The sequence below is a fragment of the Apodemus sylvaticus genome, chromosome 22, assembly GCF_947179515.1.
Source record: "Apodemus sylvaticus chromosome 22, mApoSyl1.1, whole genome shotgun sequence".
Taxonomy (NCBI): Eukaryota; Metazoa; Chordata; class Mammalia; order Rodentia; family Muridae; genus Apodemus; species Apodemus sylvaticus.
The window spans coordinates 26,213,342-26,234,956 of NC_067493.1; the positions used below are offsets into that span (position 1 = coordinate 26,213,342).

The following is a 21,615-nucleotide window of genomic DNA, read 5'->3' on the forward strand; positions in this document are numbered from 1 at the left end:
GGGCTGGAGAGATGGCTCAGCGGTTAAAAGCACTGACTGCTCTTCCGAAGGTCCTGAGTTCAAATCCCAGCAACCACATGGTGGCTCAGAACTATCCCTAAAGAGATCTGATGCTCTCTTCTGGTATGTCTGAAGACAACTACGGTGTACTTAGATATAATAATAAATAAATCTTTAGCAAGCAGGACTGAGCCGGAGTGAGCAGGGTCCACCGGAATGAAAAAAAAAAAGTGCTTCCCGTGTCATCTTGAGGACCTGGGTTCAAGTCCCAGAACCCACATAAAAGCCAGGTGTGGTGCAGCTATGACCCTCCCGTTGTAACTCTGCTTCCGGCCTCTTCCAACCAGTTGGCTGTCATTGGTACATGCAGACATTCTCACACACCCACACACAATTCAAAATAAAAACAGAAGGGTCCTGGATCAGCCCTCTATCATCCTGGTAAGTTCTGACCCCAAAGTGAGGGGTCCTGGGCTGTTGAGGTGACCAGCTTAGATAGCTCTGGGGGCCTTGTAGGGGAAACAGGAGGGAGGGAGGGAGGGAGGAGGCTGGGCTCCAGGGACAGCAGCCATTCACAGCCTAGTGGGTGTGCACCCACCTTCAGAGACCCACATCCAGCTCCTTGGGAACATCCATCCTCCCATACATGTGCACATGAGCATGCGGTGTGTGCACACACGTTTGTGCACATGTTTCCATGTGCACAGGAACATTTGCCTATGTGACTATGTCCCAGGTTGTCAGGCTTGGCAGCAAGCGGTTTTACCCACTGAGCCATCTCACTGACCCTAACATTTTTTTTTTTTTTTTTGGACAGGGTTTCACTACGTAACCCTGGCTGGTATGGAACTCACTATGTAGACCAGGCTGCCCTCAAACTCACAGTGCTCTATCTGCCTCTGCCTCTCGAGTGCTAGGATGTAAAGCAGGCTCCACCACGCCTGGATCCTTGCCTCGGTTTTAATGCGGGTTCTCTTACTAGCTGACCAGTAAGTCTCCGGGATCTGCTGGGATTATAGAAACACGCCCTTCATATTCAGGCTTACGTGGGTGCTGGGGATCTGAATCCAGGTCCTCAAGCTTACATTGCAAGTATTTTACCCCCTCCTAGGCATCTCCCCTGCCTAGTTCATAGCCTTCTATCTTAACCTTTTCTCATTACTAATAGGGCATCTCCTGATCCCCACAGCTGAGTTACTGTGAGGGGCGGCTCAGTCCTGCAGGACGTGAGTGCTACCAGCAGGGGGCGATGGAGACTCCAGCTCCGAAGCTGCTCCACCGAACTTCTCACACATATAAGGCAAGAAGAAGAGTTATGCCCCCACCCCCACACTGAGCAACGTTATTCCAGGACCTTCTTTTGGTCGTGTCTTAGAGGTCTGTCGCTGGGAAGTGAATTAGAATCTATGTCCACGGCTCTGAGAAACAACTGTCCTCGGGATAGCGGGGCCCTGGGCATCTTAGCAGATAAGGAGGTGGTAACCCAAATGCAGGCACCCCCAGATATTTTTTACTGTCGCCTACACACCCTCGCAGTCCCATCCATCCAGTGTGTGTCACTTCAGGAAGTGCCTCTTCCACAATTTCAAGAGTCCAGCTTGCTGCCTAGGGTGGGGCTGTGCCCTGTGCTGGGTTGGGGTCTAAGCCAGGGACACTCCCTGCGCTGGGGTTGTTTTTCCTAAGTGGCTAGTGTTTTCCTGTCTCCTCCCTCTGGCTCTGAGCCTCTCTACCAAGCTGGCCAACCCCGAGGGGCCCATTACTTCCTCCCAAGCACGAAGAGGCCACTTTCAATTACTTGGGCTCTCTACCAGCTCCTAAATTTGCCATCAGCCGCCCCGGTGGCCGGAGGCTGAGCCTGTGTGCCTGCCTTGTCCTATCCTGGCTGGGACATGGAGCCCAGGGCCTGCTGGGAACAGGCTAGCCAGTACAGTCTGGTTGGACGCCTGCTGGTGGGTGGGGCTCCTGACGCTATGTCTTCAGAACTTCTTGGTTCAGAACAACAGTGCGGACTCTGTTGGTCATCCCAGCCAGAGCCTCAGTTTCCCCAGCTGGACCACAAGACGGAAATCCATAGGATTTTTTTTTTTTTTTTTTTTTTTTTTTTTTGGTTTTTTGGTTTGTTGGATTTGGTTTTTGGATTTGTTTTTTTTCGAGACAGGGTTTCTCTGTGTGGCCCTGGCTGTCCTGGAACTCACTCTGTAGACCACGTTGGCCTCGAACTCAGAATTCCCCCTGCTTCTGCCTCCCAAATGCTGGGATTACAGGCGTGTGCCACCACTGCCTGGCTGTCATCTCTTTTTCTTAATGGGACAACTTCAATTATAATTTGCCAAATACCAATATATTCTTTCAATAGCATAGTCAGGACCCTGTGTGCTAAATTCAACACCACATATCCAATTTTTCACATGGGGACTCTATACAGGCACTCTACCACTTAGCCACACCCCAGCCCCTCACTGGGGATTCTAGGCAGGGGCTCTACCATTGACACACCCCCAGCCCCTCACTGGGGTATTCTAAGCAGGGGCTCTACCACTGACACACCCCCAGCCCCTCACTGGGGATTCTAGGCAGGGGCTCTACCACTTAGCCACACTCCAGCCCCTCACTGGGGGATTCTAGGCAGGGGCTCTACCACTTAGCCACACCCCAGCCCCTCACTGGGGATTCTAGGCAGGGGCTCTACCATTGACACACCCCCAGCCCCTCACTGGGGTATTCTAAGCAGGGGCTCTACCACTGACACACCCCCAGCCCCTCACTGGGGATTCTAGGCAGGGGCTCTACCACTTAGCCACACCCCAGCCCCTCACTGGGGGATTCTAGGCAGGGGCTCTACCACTTAGCCACGCCCCCAGCCCCTCACTGGGGAATTCTAGGCAGGGCTCTACCACTGAACCACGCCCCCAGCCCCTCTCTGGGGGCTTCTAGGCAGGGGCTCTACCACTGAGCCACAACACTCCCAACCCCTCATTGGAGGCAAACACTCTACCACTAAGGCCTCTTTTAAGTTTTGAGATAGGATCTTACTAAGTTGCCTTGAATTCACCTGTAGCCCTGGCAGGCCTTAAACTTTGATCCTCCTGACTCAGCATCCCAGGTAACAGGGCTAACAGGCCTGTATCACTAGGATGGAGAGTTAGCTTTGGTTGGGAGCAGTATCTGTTCTTCCAGAGGATCCCGGTTCAATTCCCAGCACCCATGTCAGGCAGTTCACAAGAGTTCTGACACTCTCTTCTGGTCTCCTCAGACATATGGGTTCACACTCAAAGGATGCACCTGCCTCTCCTTAAGAATAGAGGCCAAGGGGCTGGAGCTATGTCTCAGTGGTAAAGAGCCCTGCCTGTTCTCCCAGAGGACCTGACACTGACATGGTGGCTCACAACCCTCCGAAATTCGATCCTCTGGGATCCAACGCCCTCTTCTGGCCTCTATGGGTATTACATACATGTGGTGTGCAGCCATACATGCAGGCAAAACACCCATACATATAAATATTTTTTAAATAATCATTTAAAATAAATAATTATTTAAGAAATAATTTTTTAAAAGCCCGTGATGGCTGGGTTGGATAGTTTGGGTTTGTCTCCCAGGGTTTCAGGTGTTGGAACTTATTCTCAGGGGACTAGGGGAGTTTGAAGCTAACAGAGCCCATGCTCTCAGAAGCAGGTGAAGTGTGAGACGCAGCAGCCACACTGCTTCCTGTTTGGGGAGATCACTCCTCCCACACAGCCCAGCTGCTGCCTCCTGTCTGAGGGCCTCACAGAAGCTGGTGTTAGCACCAGGCCCTTCACAATTACTGAGCCCAGGAGCTTTGTTACAGTAACCACGCCTCCTGTCCCCGCCCCGCCCCTGCCCCGCCCCCCCCAACAGCCAGCTTCAAATTTAGGCTCTTCCCGAGTGACAACACTTCTGAGATGCTTCACACCTGCAGGGAAGGTGTGAGACTTGGATATCCCATGAGGCCCCGGCCCCCTTCCTGTGTGTGCTTCTCGCCTGACACAAAGAACCACAGGACCACAAGGGCGCGGGTGCCACACTTTACTCCAGCTTTCTCCCACTTTCGTATTAAATATATCTGAAATATATTAATCTTAGAAAACAGTATTAACACAGTGTTCCATGAATTCGGGCTGTGGCGTAAACAAATCCAGATTGCAAAAAGGGTGGGGTGGGGAGGGCACAAAACCCTGGAGATTGAGGCGCTTGGGTCTTGGTTGTCCCATGGTCTCCAGATGGGAAAGGCGTGGCGTTCCTCTGCCTGTCACACCAGGGAGGAAAGGAAGCCAGGAAACCCAGGAGGCCACAGGGTCCCATCCTCAAAGGACCGCGTTTCAGTTTATCGGGGCGGCGTGAGGGCTTATGGGAGCTCAGTCCCTGAGCAGGTTTTCTGGCTTGGGGTAGCCAAAAAGAACAAAGTCAGCCTCGTAGAGTTTATAGAGCTGCTGCCTCCAGGCTAGCGGGATGTTGGCAAACCAGTCTTCCTCCCAGCTGCTGGCCGTCCTGTTCCGGTAACTGGGAGGGAAGTGGAGCCGGGAGTCTACCTTGAGGGACCTCAGGAGCTGGGCAGCATCCTCATCCAGGGTCTCCAGTTTCCCCACGAAGTCATAATCTATCTGGCACGGGTGGCAGAGGCGGTACACCTGTCGCCAGTGTTCGTTGAAGGGTGCCAGCTTCTCGGTGTGCGGGTCCAGGAGGTACTGGATGAAGTTGGCGAAGGAGACCTTGAGGCCTGCGCTGAAAGCCTCGCTCACCGAGGCGGGCAGGCTGGTGTGGTTGGCGTACAGTCGGAGCATGGGCACCGCGAACTTGCGGTAAAACTCTTCGTTCTCCAGCTCGAACTTGCTGCGGAAGGCGGAGATGAGGCGCACGAAGGGGTCGCGCACGAACAGGAACTTGGTGTATTTCTTCAGCTTGACCTTCATGAGGTGACGGGAGAACTTGCCGTAGCGCCGCCAGAACTTGTTGAAGGTCAGATGCGTGCTGGTATTGTGGACATGCTCCCGGGGGATGTCCATGGGGTCCCGGTAGGGGCTGCCCCGGTCCAGTAGGCTCTCGCTCAGCACGATCATCACCCGCTTCCAGTTGGTACAGGCCACCTTGGGCACGTAGCAGTAGATGACCCCGTGGCGGTCGTCCACGATCAGGTGGTTCAGTTCGTAGTTAGGGATATCGTCAAAAGAGCGGTCCTTGGTGGGGAATGCCAGGCTGGCGTTGGCACAGAAGTCTCTCAGCAGGCTCCTCCTCTCGGCCTGCTGCCTGTCCCGGTCTGGGTTCTGCTGGGCGTCATGGGTGGACCAGTCGTAGCCTCTCACGTTCTCCTCCATGTGGTTCAAGCCTGGCTTGCTGGGGTCGAGTGCCGGGGGTTGCTCGGTTTTTCTCCTGGAAAGGTCGTTGTGCTTCGAGTCGGAACTAAGGAGCGTATCCAAAAACTCATCCACATCGGAAGTGAACTCGTTGTCCTCGACCAGCCCCTGAGTGGGAAGGGGTTCTAGGATGTGTGGCCTGGAGAGAGACGTGTGCAGATAGAAGTGGGCAGTGCCCACGTTGTCCCAATACACGATGATCAAGAGTATCATGAGGGCCGACCCTAGTACCAGCCACAGCCGGAAGAGCCGAGGCTTGGTCATGCTGCCCTGGGCAGGGCCCACACCTGGCCCTTCACTTCAGCCTTGTGCACAGCTGGGGCATGGTCCTGGAGAGGCCAGAACACACCAGGTTAGAGATTCAGAACGACACGGACTTCTCTCCCACATGTGGGGCCTTGGGTGGCGGGATCCCCTCCCCCACTTCCCACCAACCAGCCCACCTGCATGTCCAGCCTCTACCCTCCCTGTGTAAATTCTGGTTGGGGCTTCAGTTACTCCATCTTGGGGGTGTCACCAAAGTAAGCAGAGACCTTTTTTGTCCCTGCACTGAAAAAGGTTAGGTGGCTAGACAGCTGTCCGGGGGGATAGAGAGCTTACTGTGCAAACATGAGAGCCCAAGTTGGAGCCTCGGAACCTGATTCATCCAGGTGTGGCCAGGCACATTGGTGACACTCTTAATCCCAACACCAGGGAGGCAGAGGCAGGCAGATCTCTATGAACTGGAGGCCAGCCTGGTCTACACTGTAAGTTCCAAGAGAGCCAGGACTATGTAGCAAGACCCTGTCTCAACAAACAAAAAAACCAAGCCCAGGGTGGTGGCACACACTTTTAATCCCAGCACCTAGGAGACAGAAGCAGGAGGCTCTCTGAATTTGAGGCCAGCCTGGTCTCTACTGTGAGTTTCAGGACAGCCTAGGTTACACAGAGAAACCCCGTCTACAAACCACCCCCACCCCAGCGTACCCCACCCCAAACATACGAATGAATGCCAGGGTGGAAATGTGTGCTTGCAGTCTCGGCACTAGGGATGCAGAGGCAGACAGGAGGATTCCTGGGCTATGCTGGCTGGCCTGGATGGCCTAGTGGGGAAGCATCATGTCCCAGAGAGAGACATGTTTCAAAAGAAAAGGTGCATGGCCCCAAGGGAATGATGTCTGCGGCTGACCTCTGACCTGCACACACACACCCTAAACACACGTGCACCTGCACACTCACATACACCCACATGGATGGTTCTGAGGATGACGCCTGTGGTTGACCTATGGCTGCTAGTCTTTGTATACATACACACACACACACACACACACACACACACACACACACACTGAGTCTCTCTCACATATACACACAGACACATAAAATAAATCATAAAATAAATTTTTAAAAAGTAGCAAGGAAAGAAAAGGGTTTCCCAGAAACTAACCATGTGAGGAGGTGCCAAGGAAGAAGGAGAGGAGGTTGCTGTGAGCTTCCATCACTAGGAGGCTGAAGCTGCCCAAGCCACGCCCACTCAAGCCACGCCCACCCAGGCCACGCCCACCCAGGCCACATTTCTCCTAAAACCCTTCCCTGTGCATTCTCAGCCAGAGCAAGCCCAGCTGAGCCAGGCCCTGCAGCAGCACGCAGCGAGACAACAGTAAAACGACCTGCCTCTGGCACAGGCTGGCCCCACGTGGATAATCAGGGCCCTGATGGCGTGAGCCCAAAGGCATGCCAGGGGTGAGCAATCTGGGTCCCAGGTTCCAAAGCGCGACCAGTGTCCCCAAGGACGTGCAGCTGTCCCATCAGAGGCCAGGGTCATGCGCACAGTAGCAGTGACAGGTCTAGTATCACCCATTCCGCTTCAGCTCAGCTCCAAAGGGAAAGCATATGAGGGTCTCCTGGGAGACCACCATTCAGAGAGGGTGGCAACCATGGGGCTCAAGCCGGAAGCTGATCTTTAACCCCCATCCAAGGAGCAGGAGTATTTGCTAACTGAGCTACATCCCCAGTATGAATTCTGGCTTTATGTTTTTGAAGCTGCATTGCGGGGTGTGTGTGTGTGTGTGTGTGTGTGTGTGTGTGTGTGTGGTTATTATGTCTTCTTTGTGGGTTGAGTCTTCTGTGAGGGTACACCATCTCTCCTTTTCTTGGGTTCCTCTGAAGTTCTCTTCATCTGCTATTAATATAACTGCTTCTGCTTGCTTTTGATTAGTGTTTGTATGACTAATATTTTCTGTCCCGTTGGAAAGGAATGGAGAAACTAGAGTGACTACCAGCTCTGCCTTCATCAACTCTGTCCACCCTACTGTGTGCGGTGGGGATGGGAGTAAAGGTGGAACTCAGGCCCCTCTGGGTCTTGCTGTGAGACCAGCAGGGAGTCGGTTTGGCTATCCCATTCCGCACCATCTGGCCAGCTCCTCCTAGCGGTTGACGCCAGGTTGGGTCAAGGCCCAGGCTTATCAGGTCATCATGTCACCTTTCCCCTTCAGAGCTACAAAGCATTCAACGCAGTAGGGCAAGCTTAGACATCGTTAGCAGAACACACCTTAGAGATTCAGAACGACACGGACTTCAAACCAAAGCCATTCAGATTCTTTGGTTGTAACAGAATAAAAACTAGATCTCAATATGGAAAGATAAAAGGAAATCTTTAAATACTTGGGAATCGAATGGCCTTCTTCTAAACACCCTATGGGCTAAAAGAACCACAAAGAGGACTTTTGTCATTGACTGTCCGTTGAGATATTGCTTCACTGTACGAGTTACACTAGTTTCAGTTTGCCAGGCACCCTCAATTCGCTTAGCGTCCCCATGTGCAGGCATGTGTGCTTGGTCTGGAAAGTATTTTTTAAGCACATGCATGGGTGCATGCGTGGGGGGGGGGGGCTGCACACGTCAGAACACACAGGTGGAAGTCAAAGGACAACTCTGGAGTCGGTCCCCTCCCTCCATGCTTTGAGGCAGCATCTCTTATTCCAGCCATTGTGCTCATTACCCACTTCCGGCTAATTCTTCCCTCTCTGCCTCCTGTTTTGCCTTAGGAACGCTGTAGCAGACACACAGCACTGTATCTGGCCTCTTCTGTGGGTTCTGGGGGAATCAAACTGGAGCGATCACACCTACACAGCAGACACGTTACCTACAGAGGAGCCACCTCAGCCCCTTAAAGGGAAGCCTTAAAAGGTCATCTGACTGGATGAAAACTGAGAACACATGCATTGAAACCCACGGACTCTAGGAGAGCAGGGCTCCAGGCGCTGGAAACGGGAGACCACAGATCAATGGTCTGAACTCGGGCAGGTGTGGCCGCGCACGCCGGCAATTCCAGCAGAGGCAAGAGGACTGCCATGAGTTCAAGCCAGGCCAATGCACACAGCAAGACCTTGTCTAACAAACAAGCAAACAAAAACAAGGAACTATCTATTTATATAGATAAATAGACGATATCTGTTATAATATCTATAGATATATAATATCTATCTATCTATAATAAGTCTTTAAAACAAACAAACAAAATATGCAATTAAGGTTTGCATGAAAATAGGTCTGTCAATAAGTCCCATCCGGGATCTTACAGGAAGTAAGACATGGTACTAAATCCCCTAATGCTACACTGTGAATGAAACTCACAGTTTCACATACAACAGGCAAACACTCTTTGGCTGAGCCACACTCCCAGGCCCTCATTGGGGGATTCTAGGCAGGGGCTCTACCACTGAGCCACACCCCCAGCCCCTCCCTGGGGGATTCTTTTTTTTTCCCCCTCCCCCGAGACAGGGTTTCTCTGTGTAGCCCTGGCTGTCCTGGAACTCACTCTGTAGACCAGGCTGGCCTCAAACTCAGAAATCCGCCTGCCTCTGCCTCCCAGAGTGCTGGGATTACAGGCATGTGCCACCACTGCCCGGCTTCCCTAGGGGATTCTAGGCAGGGGATAGACCACTGAGCCACACCCCCAGACCCTCCCTGGAGGATTCTAGGCAGGGGATAGACCACTGAGCCACACCCCTAGCCCCTCACTGGGGGATTCTAGGCAGGGGATAGACCACTGAGCCACACCCCCAGACCCTCCCTGGAGGATTCTAGGCAGGGGATAGACCACTGAGCTACAGTCCCTATCTAAAGATTCCCTTTGGACAGCCAAACTCCATCCCGCTTTGGAGTTGTCCTGATGGAACAGGTCCACACACGGCCAGACTTGGCACAGCTGCAGTCCCTCTCAAAGGCAACAAACCTATGCACTCTGGCCACTAAGATATACTTGCTTTTCAATCCGAGAGGCCAGGGTTCATTTTCAACATCAAGGAGGCCTCTCTTAGCCTGTCTGACCTCAGACAAACCACATAAATAGCGGTTCCAGAACTGAGTCGGCTGCGTACAGGAAAGCGGTCTGTGTCCGCGGCTCTTTGAAGGGACCCACTCTGCCACTTTTAAGTCAACTCCCAGGACTGCAGGAACAGTAGCGAAGGAAAGAAAAGGCCTGCCAGGTCAGTACCGCCAACAACCAGCTTTCTTTTGTTTTGTTTTTAAGTAGTTTGTGATCTAGGAATGTCTAGCCTTGTTTCCAGACACATGGTGGGGGAGGGGGGGTGCTATGCTGCCTTCTGTGAGGGTTGGGGAGTCAGCGGAGAATGGTGAGGCAGAGAACCACAGCCACGGTCCCTGCTGGCCTCAAAAACAGTCAGAGACCACAAGTGACCTCAGAGAGTAATTTTCCATTTAAAAAATAAGGTTGTTATTTTCTAGTCCAAAATCTCCAACTCTCAAAAGCAGCAGTCAACACACGCCCCCCCCCCCCCCCCCCGTGTGCTCTGAAGCCATGGGAACAGGCGGTTGGGGCGGATCAGCCAAAGGACCCCATCAGGTAGAAGTTGCAACAGCTGTGGGACCAGGTCTCTGCCTTCAGCACGACACCTCAGACGCTGGGTCTCACCCAGACTCTCAACCTGGGGACGTTCACAGGCCTGGGTCCCATGTGCCCCTAAGCGTTGTGATAACTGGGGCAGGCTCAACACCAAACACAACAGTCAGGCAGGTGCAGTTGCCCGTGACATGGCTAACAGATTTCTTGTACCCACCACATATATTACACAATGCCACAGGCAAGCCAGGTAGCCAGAAGGTAGGGGGACGGTTTCAAACCACTCTCAGACCAACGTGAGGAGACAGGTGGCCAGGACACATGCACCCAGTGACCTTGGCTACATTATGTCTAGTCACCGGCGGGAAAGTGAGGGCGCAAGGCAGAGCCACACTCCCATAAGGGGCGGGGTCTGTTTTTCAGACTCAGGACCATCACACAAGAAAGCCAAATAACAATGGAGGGTTTCTTTTCTGTGTCAACAGGACCAGGCCATTGGAAACCCAGAGATTTAGCCAAAGGTTATTCTGGGGTTGCGGCGATGGCTTGCTTGGTGGGTAAAGTGTGTCAATCCCAAAACACAACTCTCATCTCAAAGGGGACAAGACAGTTTATTCTGGGCCCAAATGAGTGACCAGCCCCGCCTCCACACACACACACACACACACACACACACACACACACGGATTTAGGATACCCCAGATTCCATGTTCTAATGTAGTAACAGTTTGAAGTCATTAATAGTAACACAATGAAGAAAGTCGCCAACCAGGATGCTTTTCAAATACACTGGCGGACACATCACGTAGGCAGTCACAGCACATTGAAGCGATCTCTGCCGTAGGCCTCAGATGCTGAGGACAGTCTCAGCTGTTTGGCTGCGGGGAGCTAGGTGTCTGTTTGCACACGCCAAAAGACTTGCCTGCTTGTCAAGCAAGACAAAGTCAGGCCAGACAGGTGGGCAGCAAATGGCTACTAAGGTGGTCAAAGACTGGACCCGCAGCATCCCAACCTCCCCCGTCACTAACACACACTTAACACACATGGTTATTCTGAGTGTGTGTGCGAAGGTGGATGAGATGAACATTCAAATGGGGAAACTAAGACTGCAGCTGGGATTCGTGGGACACACCCCAGTCATGACATGATGATGAGGCAGGAGGATTCCAAGTTGGAGGTGTGGCTTGGGTGACAGAGAGATCCTGTCTCAAAGGAAAGAAAGAAACAAATAAACAAACAAAGAGAAAGAAACAAAGAAAGAAAGAAAGAAAGAAAGGAAGGAAGGAAGAAAGAAAGAAAGGGAAGGAAGAAGGAAGGAAGGAAAAGGAAGGGAAGGGAGAAATAAAATATAGTTCAATGGTGGGTGCTCAGTAGCATGCAGAATGCCCTAGGTTCAATTTCATGACCTATGTATGTGGTGTGTGTGTGTGTGTGTGTGTGTGTTGTACTAGATTGGCAGGGCATGGCATTGCAGACCTTTAAACTCAGTACTTAAGAGGCAGAGGCAGGGGGAATCTCAGTGAATTCTGGGCTAGCCTGGTCTACAAAGAGAAAACCTGTCTTAAAAAATAAAGGCAGATTGCTCTGACCAATGTAGTGGACCTCTTCCATCCAGCCCACACCAGAATAGAACAGTAATGTCAACCAAAATTCCAACAGGCTTGTTATAAAAACTGACATATTTGTAAAAAAAAAAAAAATCATTATGAAATGCAAAGGAGTTACAAAGGTCACAGGAAGAGGACATATTCTCATGTGACTGTCTTTAAGCTGGAGGACTTAAATCACAATCGCCCCTCACCCCCCATTCTTTCATTCTCTCTCCTTTTCTCTTTGTTCCAGAGAGTGAGCCCATTGCTTCATGGGTGCTAGAAAGGCACCCCCCCTGAGCCACGCCCCCAGCCCCTCCCTGGGGGATTCTAGGCAGGGGCTCTACCACTGAGCCACACCCCCAGCCCCTCACTGGGGCATTCTAGGCAGGGGTTCTACCACTGAGCCACACCCCCAGCCCCTCCCTTGGGGATTCTAGGCAGGGGCTCCACCACTGAGCCACGCCCCCAGCCCCTCCCTGGGGGATTCTAGGCAGGGGCTCTACCACTGAGCCACGCCCCCAGCCCCTCACTGGGGGATTCTAGGCAGGGGCTCCACCACTGAGCCACGCCCCCAGCCCCTCCCTGGGGGATTCTAGGCAGGAGCTCCACCACTGAGCCACGCCCCCAGCCCCTCACTGGGGGATTCTAGGCAGGGGCTCCACCACTGAATTTCTTCCCTCTTTTTCCTTTTCCTTTTGATACAAGGTCTCGTAAATTGCCAGTACTGGCTTTGGACTTGCTAAGGAGCCAGGCAGTCCTGGAATGTGCCACCCTCTGGCCTGTCTCTCAAGCAGCTGAGATTGCTGGCATGAGTTACCAAGCTGGACTTACATTAGCCAAGTCCACGCACTCATCCTCCGTGTGCACACGCTCCCTGCACGGGCTGTTTCTCTGCAGAACCTAACTACCAACATTTGCCTTGCCACTTGGACTGCGTTTGTTCCTTTATCTAATTCATACCATCAAAAACTCCACAGAAGTGTGAAGGGACAGACAGCAATGAGCTTTGCTGCGAGGGAGGGAAGGACAGAAGCCAAGCCACTCACTGTCTGACAGGTATGTCAGGGGACAGCCCTCTCTCACAGCTCCCCTGGGGCTCTGGAACCCCTTTGGGAGGGCATTCCTTCCCAACTGAGTCACTCCGGCTCCTCTGAGCGTTCTTGACAGGCTTATAGAGAAATGATTGACATGCAATAAAACATCCTCTTCTTGTTTAATGTGTAGCTCAGTATGTAACTGAATGGGCTTTGGCATATGTATACTACAATTATTATTTCCAGCTGGGTGTGGTGCTACATGTCTGCCCTCCCAGAGCTAGCAATCTGGGGGCAGCAGGAGGAGGAGCTTGTGTTACATGAGACCCTGCCTTGACAATAATAAGATGTTTCCAACGCTCACCCTCGGGTGCTCAGCCACTGCGGTCTGCACTGCTTCCTAGACGGTAGATGGCGTGATGCAGTACAGAGGCCTTGTTTGTTTCTATGTGCACTGATGTCTGCGCATGTCTGTGTGAGGGTGTCAGACCTTGGGGTGTCAGACAGTTGTGAGCTGCCATGTGGGTGCTGGGAATAGCACTCTGGCCCTAATAGAATAGCAATCAAGGCTCTTAGCCGCTGAGCCACCTCTTCAGTGCCTTGGGGGCTTTTATTAATGGTGTTGGCACGGGCCCTCTGCAGGCAGCAAGCTGTTGAGTTCTGCTGTTAATACCACAGCTGCTGGAGAGATGGCTCAGTGGTTAAGAGCACCGGCTGCTCTTCTGAAGGTCCTGAGTTCAAATCCCAGCACATGGTGGCTCATAACCATCCGTAAGACACCTACAGTGTACTTACATATAATAAATAAATCTTTAAAAAAAAAATCACAGCTGCAACTGAAAGTCCCACCATGAGGCAAACTTTGCAAAATCCTTCATTTAGGAGGATGGGGAGATGGTTCAGTGAGCTGAGGACTTGCCACGTGAGCATGAGTACCTAAGGAGAACCCATGTGATGCCAATAGTCAAGCCCCTGCCTAGAATTCCCCAGGGAGGGGCTGGGGGCGTGGCTCAGTGGCAGAGCCCCTGCCTAGAATCCCCCAGTGAGGGGTTGGGGGTGTGGCTCAGTGGTAAAGCCCCTGCCTAGAATCCCCCAGTGAGGGGCTGGGGGCGTGGCTCAGTGGTAGAGCTCCTGCCTAGAATCCCCCAGTGAGGGACTGGGGGCGTGGCTCAGTGGTAGAGCTCCTGCCTAGAATCCCCCAGGGAGGGGCTGGGGGCGTGGCTCAGTGGTAGAGCCCCTGCCTAGAATCCCCCAGTGAGGGGATGGGGGCGTGGCTCAGTGGTAGAGCCCCTGCCTAGAATCCCCCAGGGAGGGGCTGGGGGCGTGGCTCAGTGGTAGAGCCCCTGCCTAGAATCCCCCAGGGAGGGGCTGGGGGCGTGGCTCAGTGGTAGAGCCCCTGCCTAGAATCCCCCAGTGAGAGGCTGGGGGTATGGCTCACTAGTAGAATATGTGTGAGAGTCACGGATCTACCTCCAGAACAGAAAACGGCAGTAGCCCACGCCGACTTTATTTGCAGTCTCTCCATATGCCCTCTCCCCACCCAGGCCTCTCTCGGCTCTCACTGAATTGCTCAATGCCCCGCCCCTCTCCCCACTTCTACCCTCCTCCCTTCCTGCCACATTGCTGTGGTGAAAGCCAATGAGGACCCATCTCTGTCCCTGGTCCTGTGATCCATGGTGTCCCTGGCTTCCAATTCTAACGCTGTCTGTGGCAGTGCGCAGGCCCGTCACTCTCGGTCACTCCGGTACAGCCAGAGAGCTTCCCTGTTATTCATCAGTGGCCCGGCAGGGCAGGCTTTTGCTCTCCCTCTCCTGGGCCACTCCACAGCTCCCTCTGTGCTGAGGCCTTCCTGATCATGCCTCGGAAAGTAGGTCCCACGACCCACAATCCCACAGCTGCATGGCCCCCCAATTCTGTCCCTGCTCACCAGGTAGTCGCTAGCCATATCCCATCTCCTCTCTACAAGACCCGTCCCACCCCAAACCCGTCACTGCATGGAGACTGTCAGGACTTGCACTAAAGCAACACAGGAAAGGAGGATCTTTCTTATTTGCCTCAGCACGTGCTCATGGCTCAGGGCACCGTGCCCACGTGACGTGGGCATCAGGAAGACTAACGCGATTCTGAAGGTGGGAAAGGGTCACTGGCACTCTCTCTGCTTGTAGATATGTTTAGAGATCCCTTTGCAGAAACCGAGATGGCTCAGCGGGTAAGAGCACTTGCTGCCGAAGAGGAGGGTGTGAGTCTGAATCCTTACACCCATATAAAAAAGCTGGACATGTCTACACATCCTGTAACCTTGGCTCTGGGGGTGAGTAGGAGACAGGAGGGTCCTAAGGGCTTGCTGGCCGGCCAAGCCAGAACAGCAAGGTCCATCAAGACTCTGCCTCAGGAAAAAAAGGGTAGTGAAGGCTGGAGAGATGGCCCAGCAGTTAGGAGGGCCGGGAGTGAGGTGGGGGTGGGGTGGGGCTCTTCCAGAGGACCTGGGCTCCATACTCAGCGTCAACATGAAGCAGCTAAGGGGCAGCATGGATGGAGTCTTTAACAAAGGACCAAGTGACCAAAGCTGAGGCAGGATGCAGTGAACAATAGGAATATTAAGAGTAAATGCATTCAGGAAACCCAAAGAGCTACACAGAAGCCAGCCAAGTGGGGGAAGTCTCTTGCCCAAGACGTCAATGCCAATGGAGACTGTTTCTGTCTACAATGGTCCATCAAGTTCCAATAAAAAACCAGTATCCCTTCCCTCTTTCCCATCCTCACAGCTGCTTCTGCCTCAGTTTCCCCCTACCCCCAATAGGGTCTCACTCTGTAGCCCAGGCTGGCCTCCAACTCAGAAACCCATTCACCTTCTAAGTGTTGATTGCTGGTTCTCTGTTGCACCTGCTGGCGCTCGGTAGCTGCCACTGGGTCCTTGGCTTTAGCTCTGACTTCCCATGTCAGCGGGTGACCTCACAGCGTGTCCCCTCCCCTGCCACCCCTCCCAGGCATGTCACGACTCCAATTAGAGCAGCAGCCATGTTTACATACACTGCCACGCTATGTCGAGACTATTCGCAGCTGGGGCTGCCAGGACGCCGTAATTATTTTTCCCTCTCCCCTCCCGCACGACAGTTTATTTTCCCGGGAACTAATAACAGTCTCGTGTTTTCGTTTGCTTTGTTTTCTGTCTTCCTAGGACTAATCCAGCCTCAACTCTGCCAACTGTGTCAAGTCCCCTGCAGCTGCTCCAGTGCAGAGTCTTGTGATTCCGTCTCCTCCAAGCCCGTCTGTCCCCTCCCACAGCCCTGTGCACTGCTGGGGTCAGGAGCACCTGTGGCCATGGTCCCTGCGGGTCCCCTGGTCCCCTGCAAAGCGTTTCTCGCCCATCTCCAGGGCACGCCCCGTCCTGTCCCCTCCCCCCGCCAACTGTCTTTCTCTTCTCGGGCTCAACACCTTATATAGGGATACAAGCTGTGCAGTCAGTCACCCTCAAGTCCAGGAGAGAGAAATTTCGGTAGTATGTTAAGTGTCTAGCCTATGCTCTTTTGCCTGAGGATGGAGTTCAAGGGGAGCAAGGTTTTCCCTCGGGAATTTTCTATTTACGTATTTATTTTTGTTTTGGCATGTGACAGCCAGCAGTTGACAGTAGGTGACTTCCTCAATCATTCTCTGCTTTATTTTTGAGACTGAATGTCTCACTGAACCCAGAATTCGCTGGCTCTGTCAGACCGGTTGGCCAGTGAGCCCCAGGATCCTGTCTCTACCCCCTCCTTCCTGCCAGCACTGAGCCTGTAGCTCAACATGCCTCACTTGGCTTTATGTGGGGGCAGGGGATCCCCACTCAGGCCCCCGTGCTTGCACAGTCTTTTATCCATTGAGCTAGCTACTAAATCTTTCGTTAAGTTTTTCTTTTTTTGAGACAGGTTCTCATGTAGCTCAGGCTAACCCCAAACCACTTGATATCCTGCAGGTAACCCTAAACTTCTGATCCTCTTATATTATATTCATATGCTCCTGTCACCAATCAGCCGCCCCAGTGCCAGGACCACAGGTGTGAGGCACCAGCTCTTCCTAAGGGGCATTTGTTGAGGACAGGGTCCCACTATGTAACCGAGGCTGGCTCTCGCCTCCTGCCTCCTCCTCCCAAGCCCTCAGAAGGCAGCATGTGCCACCATGCCCTACCTCATCCTGTAAAGTGTCATTATTTATGAGGTTTGGTTTTCGTTTTTTTTTTTTTAAGACAGGGTTTCTCTGTGTAGCCCTGGCTGTCCTGGAACTCACTCTGTAGACCAGGCTGGCCTCGAACTCAGAGATCCGCCTGCCTCTGCCTCCAGAGTGCCACCGCTGCCTGGCTCATTTATGAGTTTCTTTAGAAACTCGCCAACTTGAGTGTTCCACCCGGGGACTGGCCACTGTGACTCGTGGGTCTTTCCTCTCGGGCTGCCCCAGGTCTGAGCAGATCGTCCGCCCTCTTGGCCAAAGGAAAGGCCGGCAGTGAGGGTGGGCTGCTCGGGCTTGGCAGCTCAAAGCTCGAGGGCAGCCCTTCCCCCACTGGCAACCCGGTCTGCTGTTTCCCACTTGGAACTGTTGCAGAGTTTCTAAATAGTTTCAGCAACCTCACTGGCTAACAGCAGGAAGTATTATGTGAGAGGGCGGGCTATTTCCAGCCACATCTGTGGGCCAGCAACAGCCATCAGCAGGGGCTGCTCACACTAAAGGGGTGTGAAACTCACAGCTAGCCCCTCGGCTCCAGTTCCTCCTCCTCCTCCTCCAGCTTCCCCTCCTCCTCCAGCTCCACCAGCTCTCCTTCCTCCTCCAGCTCCTCCAGCTCTCCCTCCTCCTCCAGCTCCTCCAGCTCTCCCTCCTCCTCCAGCTCCACCAGCTCTCCCTCCTCCTCCAGCTCCTCCAGCTCTCCCTCCTCCTCCAGCTCCACCAGCTCTCCCTCCTCCTCCAGCTCCACCAGCTCTCCCTCCTCCTCCAGCTCCACCAGCTCTCCCTCCTCCTCCTCCAGCTCTTCCAGTTCTACCTCCTCCTCTCCCTTCTCCAGCTCCTCCAGTTCTCCCTCCTCCTCCAGCTCCTCCTGCTCCCACCTCTCCAGTACAGGGATTACAGGCACACACCACTTTCTGACTACTTTTAATAACTGGACAGTGAAGACATAAGCTGTTTAAAATGGTAGTCCAGGGCTGGGGGTGTGGCTCGACTCCTCAGGTGCTCACCTAGCACATTCAAAGCCCTGGGTTCTACCTCCAGCACACACAGGTATAGTGGCTCCTGACAGTAACCCCAGGACTCGGGAGGCAAAGGCAGTAGGAACAGGAAGGAGTGCAGGGTCAACCTAGGCTACAGAGGTAAATGAGGCCAGCCTGGGTTACATGAGACCCTGTTCTAAAAACTATATAGTGAGTCAGCCATGGTGGCGCATACCTTTAATCCCAGCACTTGGGAAGCAGAGACGGGCTGATTTCTGAGTTCAAAGACAGCCTGGACTACAGAGCAAGCTCCTAGACAGCCAAACAAAATGTTTGTGTGTGTGTGTGTTTGTGTGTGTGTGTGTGTGTGTCAGGAGCCATTCTCACAGAGATCTCAAAACCCCCTCCTCTCAGCCATTTCCAGCCTGCTTTCTCTAGGCTGCCTTTAGAAGGAAATGTACTAGTTTAAAGATTAGCCAAGTAAGCTAGATGGTCAGTACATGCAGAACTCACCTGACTGGGCTCGAACAAACGAAGCTCACCTGTGGTTAGGTTACCATAGCAACTCCTTTCCACCTCACCTCCTCATGATCTAAATATGATGCCAAGTTCCTACAGCACCTGCCAACACTTCCCTGAGATTCTGAGAGACAATTCTGAGAGACTGTTCCTGAGAAATGATGTTAGCCCCCTAAGATTGTTCCCCGAATACAACGACTTTCCCCCTTCACCCCTCCCAACACCTGCTTGCTGGCCTTTATATTGCCTTGTGTAAAAATTAAAAAATGACAGCTTGTGTGTGTGTGTATGTGTGTGTGTTTGTGTGTATGTGTGTGTTGTTTTCCTACCTGATTTATTTCAGTCCTATGAGTACCCAGGCTGTTTTCACTCACAGTACTTGTACTTTCTGGCCTGGCCTTCCTAGAACACAACCACCGCCCCACCCAGCCCGGGTGATCATGTGGTAATGACCATGCACTGACAGTCTACGGTCAGCCAAGTGTGATCATCCCTTCCGCCTGCCCCTCTTCTCTTCTCTCACGTTCTCCCTGACTCCAAGCCTGAGCACCTGTGCCTTGTGCTGGAGGCCTGCGACGCCACAGATTCTTAGCACCTACAAACCTCACACTTCCCCACACCTCCCCCAGCATGCAGCACGGTGGGGACCAGGAGGACCCCAGCTGCCCACTCCAGGACTTGCATCCCTTCTTTCTTCTTCCCAGTTCTTACTGAATCCTATAGAGCACCTCACGCCCTGAGAAGCCCTGGAGGACCTCTGGCTCTGCACCCCCTCTCCTAGCCACTGCACCACACCCATAATGACATGCCCTGCATCTCCCTAAATCCCAAATCTACCTGCCCTTCCCTCTAGGATCATGGGTTTACCTCTAACAGACCTGGTCCTGGTTCACGTCAAACCTCAACTGTAATTTCCAGCAATGGAAACTAGGCTCCAGCAGGGATTCAGGCTCTTCTCAAGCAGAGCTGGGAGAATGGCTGAGTTAACACAGTGCTCTCCACGCAACCACAAGGCCCTGAGTCCGGATCCCCACAACCCGCAGTGTAAAAATCTCAGACACTGTACTGTGTGCCTGAAACACCAGGTCAGCCAGCCTTGTCAAAATGGTGTCTCAGTCTGTCTCAGAGGAGGCATATGGCATTCGTGAGGGTGACACCCAATGCTGTCCTCTGGCCTCCAATGCACACACACATGGACATGCGCACAACCCCTGCCAACCCCTCCAGAAACTCATCTTTCTCCCACAGGTCCCATTCCTCATGGGCACAGCTGCTCAATGTCTCCTGAATTTGCTGCTTCCAATCTTCACGCTTAGGGTTTCTTTTGCTTGGTTAGTTTCTTTGAGACAGAGTTTTATGTAGCCCAGGCTAGTCTTTAACGGCAGACACGCTTGCCTCCACCTCTTGGGTGCCAGGATTACAAGTATGTGCTACCTTTCCTGGCATACTGCCAATGTCTTTCATACACTCGGCATTCAAGCGGGATCTGAACCAGGACTACCGGTTTCCAGCATGGTTTACCCAGGACCCATGGTTTCCAGCATGCCACCCAGTACGGTGGTTTGCCAGTACAACAGGAAACTGAAGATGCAGACCCTTGACCACAAGAGGACAATAAGCAGTGTGCACCTGTCTGTAAGCAAGCTCAGTCCCAAACCCTAACGCCTCATCTGCATGGAAATTAAACACGAAGGTGCAGGCAGGCCCTTTTGTGATTTTGGTTTTTGTTTTGTTTTAAGTCAGAGTCTCAACCCTCTAGCCCAGGCCGGCCTGAACCTCGTTACACTGCCCTGGCTGCCCTCAAACTCACAGCAATCCTCGTGCCTCAGCTCACGAGAACTGGCAACGCACTCTGCCTCAGGCAACTCCCGAAGTTGCAGAATCATATCCCGCACACAGCAGTTTCCCAACAATCTTTTTCCTCTCCTTCACATCTGGAAACAGGGCCCGAACTCATGTTACCAAGCCTTGAGGCACACTGTGGGCTCTCGGCAATCCAAGGCTCACAGCATCGTTCTCCTGCCGCCACCCCCCGCCCCCCGCGAGGGTCACATTCCCACTCAACTCCGGGGCTCCAGGCGTAGCGTGGGATTATAAAATCAACAATTTAAGAAGGGTGCGAACATTACAGCTCTCTGTGCGGCAGCCAGGCGAATGTGCATGTCTTGGCGGCCAGAAGCCCAAAGAGAAGATAGGTTCTACTGTTAGCCACTAATGCTCGATTGACTTCCTGTGGCCCACCAGGCATGCGGCTGCTGCGGAGTCTCCCGCAGCAATGCACTGGGTGAGATGTGGGGCCAGTGCTTGCTCTATGCAAAAGCTGGCTTCAGAGACAGCAAGGTCTTGCCGGGACACTGCAGCACCACAGTCTCGAACAAGTGCTTTCTCGCCTGGACACCCAAATAGCTAGAGGCAAACAACTCAGAAGGTGTCCCCTCTCTCTCTCTTTCCGAGCCAGCCGCTACTACTGCAAAGGAGATCGGCCAAGTGGCCACACCTTCTTCCACGCATTCTGCAGGGCTGCACAAGAAGATGATGGCTCAGAGAAGGTGCGCGCTTGGCTAAGGTCACCCAGCCAGCTGGACAGAAGAAGTGGGATTGGAACCCGGGACCACGTGGGAGCTGCCTAAGCCAGGCAGAATGAGATACGAATCAGCATCGCCAAACCCTGGACCATCGCCCCACCCTAGGACTCGGGACTCCCACGCACCCCTCACTCCGCTCGAGCCTGCGCTTGCTCCTCACCTAGCGCCCGCTACAGTCACCGCCGCCGCTGCTGGTGCTGGTGATGCTGATACTGATATACTGCAGCCGAAATCACCTCCTACCGCTAGCAGCCCCACCCGAGGCGCGGCCCCGCCCCCGGCCAGACAACCCCCCCTCCATCCTCTCGCGAGAGTTGGCGAGCGGGACTACACCCGTCCTTGATGCGTCTGCGCACTTCTCCCCGTTCCTGCCCTCGCCAGCCAGTGCCATGTGGCACCTTATTTACGGCCAGAGATTGGTCCCGCCCACCGTCCCTGAGCGTCCCGCCCCTTCCACAGCAGCCAATCCGAAGTGGGGGGCATGGCTGCTCTCAAGGGG

The 21,615-nt window shown here is 53.3% G+C and overlaps 1 protein-coding gene across 2 annotated transcripts; it reads right to left on the bottom strand.

Moving 5' to 3' along the window:
• Nucleotides 1-4,030: 4,030 nt before the first annotated feature.
• On the bottom strand, nt 4,031-21,386 carry Chst12 (carbohydrate sulfotransferase 12). 2 transcript variants are annotated; one of them, XM_052168445.1, is made up of 2 exons: nt 21,277-21,386; nt 4,031-5,698 (listed from the first exon to the last, which is right to left on the bottom strand). In XM_052168445.1, the coding sequence occupies exon 2, from the start codon at nt 5,631-5,633 to the stop codon at nt 4,374-4,376; it is 1,260 nt and encodes a 419-aa protein (XP_052024405.1). In that variant the 5' UTR covers nt 5,634-5,698; nt 21,277-21,386; the 3' UTR covers nt 4,031-4,373. The 2 variants fall into 2 exon arrangements, with proteins under 2 accessions (XP_052024405.1, XP_052024406.1); XM_052168446.1 differs by having other exon boundaries at nt 21,242-21,380.
• Nucleotides 21,387-21,615: the final 229 nt, after the last annotated feature.

Coding starts and splice junctions, on each gene's coding strand:
- Chst12 (XM_052168445.1), bottom strand. CDS start 5,633: ATGACCAAGCCTCGGCTCTTCCGGCTGTGGCTGGTACTAGGGTCGGCC.